The following is a 13,782-nucleotide window of genomic DNA, read 5'->3' as shown; positions in this document are numbered from 1 at the left end:
AGTAAAGATTAGACCGTTTTAAATGCACTGAGCAAAAACTTCTCCCTGGACTCCCCGGAGAACTCATTATGAGCTAATCCTGCTTGTCACATAGTTCTACTCTGGGAACGACGAGACTTTAGTTCCCACATCAAACAGCCACACTGTCACCACACCCGTCTAAGCATACTGAGAAGCTGACGTCTGCGCGACTGCCGGGCCTGAATGATAGGTGGAAGCTATTAAGCTTACAGCGTGGAAATAACAGGCCGGCCGTGATTGGATGTGGCCCTCAGCATCAGATGGTGGTGATCTCTGCTTCTTTTTTAGTTATGAAGATTCAGGTGATTTGGTCTTTGCAAACTCCTGAGAGGAAGCTGTGGCTCCTTAGCTGCTAAATGCTCCACTATGTTCACCAGCTAATTTCAAGTCGCGTACAAAAGGTTTTTAGGGCTTTTTCAGTGAAGACAGCTGCCTGTTGAGGCTGAAAACGACACTATGAGAGCAGCGAGAGCGAATCAAAGCAGTGAAGTCGCCGGACAGTGAAACAATGAGCTGAAACTCGATATGAAGCTCCATAAAGCCGAGCGAAGCTCAGATTCTGGTCATAGATTTCTGCAGGTTTTAAGTGACCCCTTTCACATTGTCATTTGGTACATTGTTACTTCAGCTTTAAGTCACATTGCAATCCCAAATCCTGCTCCTAAATGCACTGAATTCCTGTATTTTCACTCCATGATCTCACTTATTTTTTTCCGTAATTGTGTGGCTGTACCCTGCAGTTACACTGTACCTTATTTTGCTCATTGTTCAGCAGGTCTGCGCTTCCAAGGTTTAATTAGACATGAGTCCAGCAGCAAACCCTCCCTGTTACTTCCTTTACTTAGGAAACAGCCTCAGAGCTGGAAAATTAGTATTTAACCAAATTCCTTTCTCCTGTAATCTGACACTGGATGCTCATAGTCTAGCATGGGAAGCTTTTTGTTGTTGTAACCTCCCTGCATTGTTTGAAAGTACCAGTTGTGTGCCCATCTGTGCATGGGGCCAATGTTGAGGGGGGAAGCCAGCTAGCATGTTTACCAGCTCCACCGTTTGTTTTTGGCTACTCTGTGTGTGTGTACAGTATGGGTGTGTGTGTGTATGGGGATGTACAGCCAGCCTTGATGTGTGATGGTTAGCTAGCTTGCCAGGATGAAAGCCTGGTGTGTTGACGTCCAAGATTTAAAATGTTAATGTTGGAAATATTTACAAATGGGATTAGGTCCTTTTTTTTCCTTCTCTTGTGAACTGATTAGGACACACAAACTCTTGCATTTGCTTAATCTCCCCCACCAATGGGGCTTGTGTCCAAATATACAAACTATATTTATATATCTGCAAGTTTTGTTAGGTTTTGCTCACTCACTCTGCTGGACGACTTCATGCTACTACATTTGGATTTGTGTTGCTTTGTGCAGTCTCAGTATATTCACACAGTATCTGTTCCTGTCCCTTTTAGCTGTTAGAGTCCACAGATGTCAAGGAAGACGCAGTCCTCTGCTGTTCCATGGAGGTACGGACCACACACACACCCACACACACACAGTTAATGCTTGCATTTTGGAAATTTGTGTAAGAGCAGGGCAGCTAAAATGAATGCAGTAAAACATTTGAACAAATGTGTGTAAGAAACAAATTCTGACAGACCTATCGATACCCACAAAGCCAATACTTAGCCGCAGCCAGCAAATACTGTGCTTATAACAATCTCATAGAGCAGGTGAATTTAAGTGGGGTCGTGGATTAAATCAGACAGACTTTAGTCGCCCACCAAACAACAGGCAGAGCAAAGACAGGTGAGCTCTGGTCGGCAAACAGTTCCCAGATGCTCACAAACACAACCACGTCCTTTGCAGTTTTGATTACTTACCAGCAGCCTCACACTCTCTCTTTCTCTCTCTCTCACACGCTCACACGCACACACACACACACAGTTCTTTGGCCAGAGGGTGTGTGAACTTCTGCTGCCTGACTGTATCCACAGTAACAAGGTGCCAGACGTTGTGTTTTGCTCTCGGTAAGAGACACAGGCACACACACACACTCTGACCGCCTGCCTCCTAACGTCCTCCATCCCTTTTCTCTCCTCCAGTTGCAGAGCATGGGGCGCCTCCTGGAGGAGCAGCTCCCAGAGATGATGACAGAGCTTCTAGCGGCCGTCAGGGACAAGATGCTTTGTCCGGCCGAGTCCCAGCTGACCCGCTCTCTCCTCATGGAGGTCATCGAGCTGCATGCACACCGCTGGAGCCCCCTGGAGGCTCTCACCACCCAATACTACAACCGTACCATCCAAAAGCTCACCACCACTGCCTAGGTGCCAGCTGCCCCCGGAGGAGAGGAGACAAGCCCCCCCGCCCCCCCGAGGAAACTTTTTCCAGTCGAGCATCAGTCTGCTCTTCTACTTCAACCAAAACACTTTAATAAACGTGTCACTCTCTTACCTAAGTAAACCCATGCTTTATAACAATTTCTCCATGATGTTTGACCACTGCCACAAACAAACCAGACACTATCCACCACACAGGTCGCCACTGAGGCAACACTACATGTGGTGTTCAAACAATGAGAAGCATTTGACACACATTTGAGAGAACAGTAACGTATATATGGCCAGTAGGGGCGTGCTTGGCCATACAGAGCACGGGGGCTCGCCTGGCCGTGGCTGCTGAGGGATAAAAGAGGGGGTCACGCAGGAGAGAGGAGGAGAGGGCAGCAGCCCGCCCGTAGGGAATAGAGAGATCCGTACCCAAAGATGAATGGAGGACGGGGGGTCAGGGTAGTCCGTGTCAGTCTTTTCATTGTGTTCATTTGCCCACCACCCTCCCCTGCTCTCTGTCTCTTTCTCCTCCCCCTCTTCTGTCTCTCCGTCAGCCCCTGGGGTCTGTGTGGCTGATAAAAGAGAGAGGAGGAGGAGGAGGAGGAGGAGGCGGCGGCAGGGAGTAGACACGATGCTGTCTGTCTGGACCGTCTGCCCCGCCGGGCCAGGGACCAGGTCAAAGGGCCTCGCTGTGGAGCTCCCCAGCTCCCACAGCTCCTCCCTGCCTTTGTCTCCACAGCTCTCCACCACCACCACCACCACACACCCCAGCAGGAAGCCTTTTTGTGGGGATGAGACAGCGGGCCTGCTGGGCTGGGCTGGACTGAGGATAAGGATCAGGCTGGCTAGAGTAGGGTGGCAGATGGCTGCTTGAGCCCATGTGAGACGACACACTCCTAACACACCCCTCTGGCACCCCAGCTCCCTGCTCCCCGAGCTCGGGCCAGTGTCAGCAGCAGAAGCAGTAGGAATATGGGATGGGGGGGGCAGGGGGCATTAGAAAAGCATTAAAACAGAAACTGCTGTTTGATAATTCTTTTGTTTTTGTCCTGCAGGGGAATGTCTCCTCTTCTCTGTTAAGCCGTGCATGTCAATGCTTTGTTAACCACATCAGTGATATTATTATATTATTTTTTTAATCAGTTAGTGTTTTTATTGTTGTCGTTTCATTTGGAAGTCTTGTTTTTATGGTAAAATGTATGTATGAGGTATTAGAGGTAGGCCTTATTGCACAGGTTTGATTTGTTTTGCACTGTTTTGAGGAGATTTTGCTTTAAAATGAAAAAAAGCAAAAGCTTGAATTTGAATCAGTGCTTGAGGATGAATATTAAAAATCTCAGTAGTGAGAGAAATGGGTTGAGCATAGTGAGGGATTTTAGGATGTTTTAATGGACTGGTGGCCTTGTCAATTATCCTTTTTTTTATAGGAGCTCTCATGTTTTGGGGCCTGTGGCAACAGAGGGCAAACTGAGGACTCGACACTTGGACTTATTCACATTCTGTTGAAGAAAAAAAAAACACATTTGAAGAGGAAAACAAGCGATGTGACGGCAAAAAAAAGAAAAAGAGCATGGCACACAGAGGAACAGAAGTGCAATGTTTCTTTAAAAATTTCTCCTACTCAAGCCATTCTTTGCAGTGGACGTTTTGCAAGTGTTTAATATCGACTGTTGTTGATCTCGCTTTGTTTTTGAGGAAAAAAAAAATGACAACTATTAACCTGTGTATTTGAAGATGACAATGATGAAAAGAAATCTTATTGTATGACCTCATTAGCTAGTCATATGTGACTCTTATTCCAGCTAACGTGTGAACTATGATATTGACGTACCAAGCCAATCTTGTACCATTTGTGAATGGGCTCTATATATAATCTGCATACAGTATATTTACAAGTATTTAAAAACATTGACATAGGAAGGGGGGGTAGTGCAACAGAGAAGTTACACGAGGAAAATTCTGCTTGTGTGGCTTGAAGTCGGCCTGCCCATGCATTTCTATCAGGAACCAGCTCATTGTTTGGGAGTAGTCACACACACACACATGCACATATGCACACGCATACACATAGTTTCCCCACTGGATCTCTGTGGGCAGTTTTAAGTGTTTTTATATTATTTTCTGTCTTGCATCAAGAATTAAGATCCTGTGTGGTAGAAACACAACCCAGAAGATTAGTTAGATGAGGAGGATGATTTAAAGCTCACAAATGTTTGTGGAGGCGCAGTCTAATCTTCTGTAACTGTGTATCTGCTTAAGAAGTGATTTGTTTTGTTGTTTTTGTTTTTGTCTTTTGTTGTCTTTATTTTATGTCTAGGTTTCTATTTAAATTATATTTAGCTCATTTATATATATATATATTTTTGTTCCCCCCCCCCCGTCTGGTGGGTTTTCAAGACATCTGAAACAGTTGTGATACCTAGCTTGCTGGCAAGTGTGTAAGTGTGGTATTACTGTGTTTTAGTTTAAGAAAAAAAAAAAAAAAGAAACACATCGGTGAGTTTCCATTATGCAAAGAGCGACTCGCTCTCACAGCAGATGGGGGCAGGTGGGGATCACCCCCCCTCGTCTGTGGCACTGGAGCCTCCCGCCCCCACCCTGCGTGCCCTTAGACCCCTCTGCGCGGGTCACATGACTCACTCGACGATTGAATGAGACGCACCTTCATTTGCATACTCGCATAAATTTTGAAAAAAACAAAAAAACAAAAGCGAGGCTCCGGTTTGGCGCACAGACAGACTGTAGATTGGCAATAGTGGGTCATCTGTGAGCTCTTGTTTGTTTTGTTTTTCTAAGCAACTGAAAAATAAACTAACAGGAAGAGAGAGAAAAAAAAATAAATAAAAAGACGTGACGGAACAAACTGGTGTGTTTTTCTGCCTGCTCACTCAACAGCACAGTCACATGGAAGTCAGTGTGGCGTCATGACCATATTCAGACATCACAAAAGGAAACAATGGCGCACACACTGTTTCCTCTGCCATGACCAGACAGACTGCGTAACTAATCTAAGCACCACAGTAGGTCATTATATTAACAATTCATCCATGTGCACACTGGAACTCCTCATCGCCTTTACATGGTCACACATTAAACAGAGCACACTTCACGATTTGAGCAACTTTGTGTGTTGCAGCGCGTCCTTGGCCAGTGATTTGCCTTTGGTTAGCCCTGACACATGCCTGGGGCTCCCTGACTGTGGGCGTCCCAACGGGAACGCTCAGTGTCGGGGGTTGCCTCCCCCACTGAGGACCCCGTGCCTTGAACCCACAGGACGTCCTTCAGCACTCGTCCACATCAATCAATATAATCCCATGTGTCATATTATTTAAATGCATTTGACATTGTATAACACACACAAAACGTGCCATCAGCTTCATTAGCAGCCTGGTTTCACAGACGGATTTCATGTAGAGTCACAACACGTTTAAGCTCCTCTATTTAACACAATACAGACAGAGACAGTAGGGAGGTAGTTTACAGTAATAGACCAATTCATGCAGCAAAAGCAGCATAAAAGAAAGAAATTCCTTCAGCCGCTGTAGCGGAAGGAGCAAAGGAAGTGGGAAGAAATGGTGACAGTGAAATAAATGTAGGAGATGAAGACTGGAAACGTATAGATATATATATAGAAATGACTGAACCGTGGCACAGTATGGGGAGCCTACTGAGGAATAAATGCAAATGGTGGAAGAAAGACAGAGCCGGCCCTGGCTGACAATTAGCATCATGGTTAATTTGGCTCTGTGCGGTGAAAACAGACAGTTGAACAGGCTTGTTAGCCCTGAGGGATAATGTCTTACTGGCCGACTACGCTGCAGGAGGCGAAAATGGGAAGATACAGTAGCTGTGACTTCAGAATCAGACCACATTACAGCAACATGGTGTTATTTGTCTGCAAGCAAAGTGACACAACGAGGGAAGAAGAAAGAGCCTGGGAGAAGAGACTTATGGATGAAAGAAAGGAGGCCGTGCGGACTGATGTCGGCTGCTTTTATGGTTGAAGTTTCAAAACGAAATCGTTGCAAAGCTTAATGATGGGGATGAGAGCTGAAACGATTACTCAATGAATCGATCAGTCAATCAAAAGAAAATTAATAAGAATGTTTTTGACGATCAATTTGGGCAAAAACAGCAAATATTTACTGGTTTTAGGATCTTAAATGTGAGAATTGGTTGCTTTTCTTTGTTATACATGACAAATCACTTAACATAGAAAGACAGGACTCAAAATATTCGTAGGTTTCTGTTTTACTTTCTCCACTTTGCTTCTCAAAAATCAGCTTTTGTTCAACATTTTCTCACGGTGAACAGGTCTTATAACTACAATACCCATGAGCCTTGGCTGAAGAAGCCAGTCAAAGGCCGAATTCATCCAAATTTGGCCGAATCCAAACGTGCATTGGTTTAAGCTGCATCTTCAGCCTGAGCTCGCTGTTTATGGCACACATAACAGCATCTTGCGCTCAGTGATTGGACGTTGCTTGCCAAAATGCATCTTGGGAGTCGTAGTTAACTCCTTTTATCAAAGAATTGATGAGATTTTATTGATACTAATGCCATTATCTATTCTATTTAGCATTCTTTATGGATTCCCTTATTGATTCCTGATTAAGAGCGAGCTGTAGCAACAGTCATCATCTAAAACGCAAGAAATGAGGGGATATTTGTACAGCTTTCAATATCGTTTAGAAAAAATCTGTTAAGCCTGCCTGCATGACGTTCAAGCTATTACAACACAGGAAAGAAAAACATGGCGGGCAAGCTTGGGGGTGTATGATTCAAGTGGACGGGACAATTTGCAGCAGATTCTCGGCCTCCCTGCCAAAGATCCACATATTTCTAACCTAGTTGTTTGTGTCTTTTAGTGACACACATTTTTCACAATGACAGCTTTCAAAAGCTAAACAATGAGTGGCTCCGTCAAGAAAGAAATCAGCAGATTAATCGATAGTGAAAACAAAAGTCAGTCATATCTCCGTTATTGACTCCAGGAGTACATTTAATCACGTATGCCTTGTATCATGACTCGAGCTGTGCCTGCTCTCTCAGCTGGCATTGATGGATGAATGGATTTGTGTGTGTGTGTGTGTGCGCGCGTGTGTGTGCGGTGACTCACGCCTGCACCGTCCATTGTTCGAGCCAGACAAAAGCGGGCTGCATCTCAGCTGGCCTTGATGACGAACCAAAGACGAGGAGGGAGGACACTCGCGTTAAGATAACTGCTTACACACTCAAACACGCTCTCCCACAAACTTAACACAAGCACCAGCAGATCCATCGTTCAAGTATCTGCTTGTGGACGCGTCTCATATCGGCGCTCGTCTGATGGCTCACACACTGTGTTTTTGTGTTTTATTTTTTTGTGCGCGCCCTCCCGTCTGCGCGGCGTTTGATCAGCACACAAGCAAACTAGAGGAGAGTACTGCAGAATCTCTTCTGTTTGGTCCGAGGGGTACAGAGGCCAGATATTGTGTAGAACAAAGTGGAGTTAAAACACACAGAAGCATCCCCAGATGTTTTGCTACAGTACGCTTTGCTGTGGGAGAAATCAATATCTGTGGGCTACGAAGTGGTTTTAGCTCGCTCTCTTGACCTTTCCATCTCAGCAGCAGCTACCGCGCTCTAGTTTATTCCACTGCCCAAAAAGCAGATTCTATCTCAACTATATTTGGATTCAGACATTTTAGTTGGCCGTCATGTACTGATCCTGAGTCTTATATGGAACTCTGGACTACATTTATTCATTGGGAGTACTTTTAGCATCATTATTTCTTTATTGCTGCTTCCAAATTAAATCTGTGTGTCATTTCCACTTACATATTTTTACATTTTATATGTACTCAATATGGAATACTACTCACTTTTATTGTTTAGAAAAACATACAGTGTGAAACTGAGCCTGACATTATCTGCTGTTCTGACTAAAGTAAGAGAAAATTAAGACCAAAATATGTCAATAAAATCTTCAAAGTGCCACATTTTAGGCTGCATTAGCTTGTCTCTCTGTAGGTTACGTCTATGTAATGGCTGTTCTTGACTTTATGTGCCATTTATTGCCCTCATCCTCAAACAATAAAGTGAAAAGTGAAAAAGAAAACAACATTTCTCACAATTACTGACCAACAGGAAGCGGGATGCAAAATAAAACCTCGATTAAACACCAGAATGAAATGGAAGAAATGGTAGAAACTTAATAACTAGCACAAACCACAAAATAATAATACAGCAGCCTACACACACACACACACACGCACGCACGCACGCACACACACACACACACACACACACACACACCTTTTCCATCAGAACAGAGTTTTTCGAGGAAAAGTAAAACATGGCCTCATCCAGAGTGGAAGCTGGAAAGCTGTATTCCTGCTTCCTGGACTGGCCGTGCAGGAAGTGATGTCATGACCTGCTCACTTCCTGAATGAACTGTTTCAGCGGCCCTTCTGGTGAAGGACGTGCTGAGTCAGTAAATCAACTGAATTATTGTTTTTCGGGGCTGTGAATGGATTTCACCATCACATGCTGGGCGGATCTTTTTTGCCAGAAAAGGATTAATGAGCAAATTCAGACACTTCTCAGCCTGCACCTCCATTCAACGGCATCATAAGCAAAAACGCAAGGGGTAACACCCAATGAGGTGTCCATCATTATCTGTTATTACAGCATCAGGAATTAATGGACACCCTGCAGCCAATCGATCAAGTATCCACTCAGACCATTAAACCAACACACCTACAGCATTATTCCCACTGCAGAAACGTGAACTGCACACTTCCTTGCATGCCAGTGACAGGTTTGTGCTTTTAGGTGGGGAATCGTGACGCCTCTGTTGCTCAGGAGCATGTGTGCCCTTGCAGTGGCCTGGCTGAGAAGTGTGCTACAGAAGGCTAGTCTCACTTTGTGGCTGCCAGCAGCAACACACACACTGCCAATGTCAACAGACGGATCTTCACACAGGGCGAAGAGAACGAAGGTGAAGGAGAAGAGAAAACAAAGGGAGAGGAATCATCATCATCTCCCTTCCAATGTTCGTCTCAGCTAAATGCCTTAATTTATGAGGTATGTCGTGTGTGTCTGTGTGTGTTTCATTTCCAGGCCTGACCAGACCAGCCACCCAGAAGTGTGTCTTCCTTTGTGGCTGACAAGCCGGCGTGAGCAAAGCTTCCGCTGTGAGCTGCACTCAGTGACTGATCACTCAAGCAGAAATCAACATACAAACACACACACACACGCACAAGCACATCATAATTAGAGATGGGAGAGGGACATGGCTAACATCAACAGTGCCTCTGCTGCTCACTGGAGCAGAAGTGAACACACATACCGTACACACACGCATGCACGCGCACACATACACACACACACACACACACACACACACACACACACACACACACTGCAGCCGCTGGAGGTCGACGGAAGTGTCCGCAGACAAGCGGTGGGAAGTAACACCTGATGTCTTTGTTGCCAGGCTCCCGCCTAGCGACTGTCATCACGGCGACCTGCTGCGACAAGCACGACCCTGTTGCTAGGCAACCTGAACTTCTGCGACAGCTCGTCAGAAAGTTGTGTGGTGAGAGCGAAACTGAGAGGAGAGCACGGAGGACGGGAGTCTGACTTTTATGAAAAGCACGAAAAAAAGGAATAAAAACAGAGACAGCTACGTGAAGGTCTGTGGACAGCTTCTCAGAGACAGCAGCCGAGGACTGACACTTCAACCTGTGTCCTCACCAAAAACTGCTGCCTGCGTCCGCCTCCCCCTGCTTTTACAGACCCTAACCCTGTGTGCCAGCGGTCCTTTGATTTGTGAGGTGGCGTGCTGTGCAAGGCGTGTTCCCAGTATACTCTGTGTGTAAACACACACATAAAAGAGCTCAGAGCAAGGCCAGTGGATCACATGGGCTCCTGTACAAGACAGCGCTTTGTCTGCGGACATGCAGGCTCTCCCTGCCTCTGAGGGTTCTGGTTACACACACACACACACACACACACACACACACACACACACACACACACACACACACACACACACTCTAAACACACTAACACATAAACTGGATACACCTCATCCACACAAGCTGCTTTGTCAAAACCTCTCCATGTAAGTGCTGTGTCAAGTATGTGTGTGTGTGTGTGTGTGTGTGTGTGTGTGTGTGTGTGTCTTCCTGTTTGCCCAGTTGTGTCACATTTTATAGCATCATAACCGCATTTATCTGTATTTCTAATGCTGTGATTAATGCCTTAGTTTACTCATCAATTGGTCTATTGATTAAGTAATCATTCTCTTGATAATAATTATTATGTCTGTTAAATGTCAAGAATGATCAGAGATGTGAGTCACTTATTACCAAAGGCCAAAGTGACGTCTAGCCAGCAGTTAAAAGACATTTAAACAGCAAAAAAAAGGAAATGCTCTCACTTAATATGCAGTAAACACCAAATGCTTGTCATGGTGTATAATTAGTATGATTAGGGCTGTAACTAAGGATCATTTTTGATTGATCTGCCTTTTTTTCCCTCAAGGAATCAATTAATTATTTGACATATAAAGAATTAAAAAACAGGGGAAAGGGCAGGTCCTAGAGCCCATGATGACTCTGACAGAGCAGAACTCAAAAATATTCAATTTACTGTAACAGGAGACCTGAAGGTATTTAAATTATGAACAGACAATTGATAAATGCTAAACATTCATTTTCTTGATTCATCAGCTAATCGCTAGTTAATCTAAATATGATTAGTCGCTAATCAAACTTATCAGTTAAACTGTGTGATCGATTTACCAACTAATCATCTCAGCAGAACTGTATTTTCAGTTCTAAATGGCGAAATTGAAACCCGGATTTTCCAAACACACGTGCATCATTTTCATTTCTCATTAAGTGATAAATAAGGACTTCAGATCTCAGGACGCATTACAGGTGAAAGCTGTTTCTCCAGACAGCACATCATCCCGAGCGTCACTAAAAATGCAAACACGGCTCATATTATCAAGCTGACAGCACTCCATGCTTCTGCAGCACTCCCACTGCTTACCTCACGAGTACAAGTACCTTCTCCAAACCCACAATACGCACGTAGACAGGTTTAGCCATTAGACCATTAGCCATTTTCTGAAAACAGTTGAGTAATTTGATCCCTCAGTGGGTGGATCACACCTCCAGTCCATCAACTCAAACGGGTTGGTCACAAAATCCACCCGGCACTACAGAGACAGACAATATGCACTGCCTTCAGGATCGCACAGCATCTACTCAGCTGCCTTCTTCAGCCAAGCTGCCAAAGGTTCTCCAGAGTTTTGCTTCTGCAGATAATTCATCTTGAAATGTACTCACTTTCATTTATATTCCTGTTTCCTTCTCTGGCTTTCCCCCTCTGTCATAAAGCCTCACAGAGCCAACAACTACAGTCCTAAACTCACTTTTCATGCCAAGCGGAGACAATGTGGGAGATCATTACAGGGAGTCCAGTCTTTCTCAATATTTAGAGCGGCATGTTGAGGTGGTTTACGTCTCTGCTGAGGTGGATGATAGTTTTCTGACTGCGAGGAGACCATTAAGCTGGTCCAGGATACACTGGATGGACTACATCTCCCAGCTGGGATGGGAGCCGCTGCTGATCCACCAGGAGGATCTGAGGACATCTTTTAGAAAATGTCTGGACCTCTTTGCTCAGTCGGTTATCATGTCCACAAATTAAATAACACCTTTTATAACAATGTGTGACAAGAGAGCTTTGTCTGTCGTATATTTGAATGTGCTGTAGGCCTGAAGATCATTTTACATCTAAACTGACACATCCAGAGCCACGTTCGTACTGGAGTGGTAAGTGTGAAGATACTCACGGACATTTCGGGAGCTAAAACAAGTCTGTATGACCTGAAATGTCTAATAATGGCAGAGGATGATTCAGATGGGTAGACGATGGCCACGCTGCACCCCTAAATATAACTGTAAGTGTCCAAACTGTATTGGTATTGGCAGCATTGTGTGAATACTTGTGATGTGTGAGTCAGGGTGATTTTGAGTGTCACACACCCACCAGTTCCGGGCATGATCACTGTAGTCTCTCTGTTGAAATGATGCTGCGTTACAGGGTACTGCACTACACAATCCACTACCACTGAGGATGTATTTGTGTCCGTGATGCTCACCTTAACTTTGACTATCATCCTTTATACCACCGTCAGCCTCAGTCTTAGATGATCAGTTCTAAAAAGAGACTATGTTCAACTTGTGTTTGGACCAAAAAAGCAGGAAACAACTTGTTTTCCCTCGTTATAATGTGCGCCATTAGTTGACTGGTTGATTAAACACTGCTTCCCACGACAGTCTATATATATTTAATCCTCTCCTGTCATAATGACCAGTGAAAATATTCTCTGAGTTAGATGGATCACAACTGGAACCGTGAAAAGACAAACCAAGAAGGTTTTGGTGAGTCTTATTTATTCCTATCGAGTTTGAATGAAATTTATTGTATGATGATAAATTACTGCTTTTGTAAATGGAGTCTGGTGGCGTTGGTAAGAGCGATATAGCAGCTGCTTCTGGCTAATCAAATGACACTTAAAATAACAATCTGAGCCTGCCAGTGGCAAAAACAAGTTAAGACAACACAGCTAACAAGCTACGATAGCGGTTTCCTTGTGGTCAATGACGCACCGAAGTTGAGCATAACATGAAACATACATGCTAATGTAGTTCCAAGTAGTAGTACCAATTCCCTCAAAACAAACTGATTTCACAACCAACAGTAGCTCTTTAAATCAAAGAATATATTGCATTTTGTTACTGTGTTGTATCCAAAAAAGCAGAGATAAGAATGAAGCTGTAGCCATAAAATACAGCAGAAACATTGTTTATCTGCTTATTCCAGTCCCAGCTTGCAGGAGGCTGCAGCCTATCACAGCGTGCAGGGCAACAACCTTGTAGGTAGCCAGTCCATCACAGTGCTCATACAAGTAAGCGTACAGCCATTCACCACTTTCACCTCCACCAGTAATCAAGGGTCCCACATCCACTTGATTTGGGTGTTTAGACTGCGGGAAGAAACTTGAGATGCTGCCCAGTGTTCACATCAAGAGCACTCCCTGAGCCCTCCACCCTGTTTTCTCTTTTAAGATTTGATGGTTTTATTTAACGTCAGCGACTCTGCAGACTTCATCACCAGAGACTTTGTAAAGCATGATAGTAATATCCAACAACACAGAGACTATTAATGAATGCGCTGTGGCTCAAGGCCAATAGAAAGAGAATAGGCAGCATAATTGCACTGTGCTGAGAGCTCAGTTAATTCATCTAATTAAGAGTACTGTTGCAAGCGCATCAGCTCATCACGTTTTTTTGGTTTAAATTGCACGAGCAGAGCTTTGAAGTCTGATAACAAAAGAAAAGTAAAAAGTGAATTAATAAACACAAAACAATTGGCCAGTGTGT

The 13,782-nt window shown here is 44.3% G+C and overlaps 1 protein-coding gene across 4 annotated transcripts in view; it reads left to right on the top strand.

The window, feature by feature from the left end:
• ctif (CBP80/20-dependent translation initiation factor) overlaps positions 1–5,644 on the top strand; it is a 47,204-nt gene extending 41,560 nt beyond the window's left edge. For 3 of the 4 annotated variants that reach the window (XM_070988845.1, XM_070988842.1, XM_070988843.1), the window contains 2 exons: positions 1,478–1,531; positions 2,111–5,644. In XM_070988845.1, the coding sequence (XP_070844946.1) occupies positions 1,478–1,531; positions 2,111–2,332 (276 nt within the window). In that variant the 3' untranslated portion in view covers positions 2,333–5,644. The remainder of the gene's footprint in view (positions 1–1,477; positions 1,532–2,110) is intronic. The other variant, XM_070988844.1, reaches the window with a different exon arrangement.
• Positions 5,645–13,782: the final 8,138 nt, after the last annotated feature.

Source organism: Chaetodon trifascialis, chromosome 20, assembly GCF_039877785.1.
Source record: "Chaetodon trifascialis isolate fChaTrf1 chromosome 20, fChaTrf1.hap1, whole genome shotgun sequence".
NCBI lineage: Eukaryota > Metazoa > Chordata > Actinopteri > Chaetodontiformes > Chaetodontidae > Chaetodon > Chaetodon trifascialis.
This window is presented reverse-complemented; position numbering and strand designations above follow the sequence as displayed.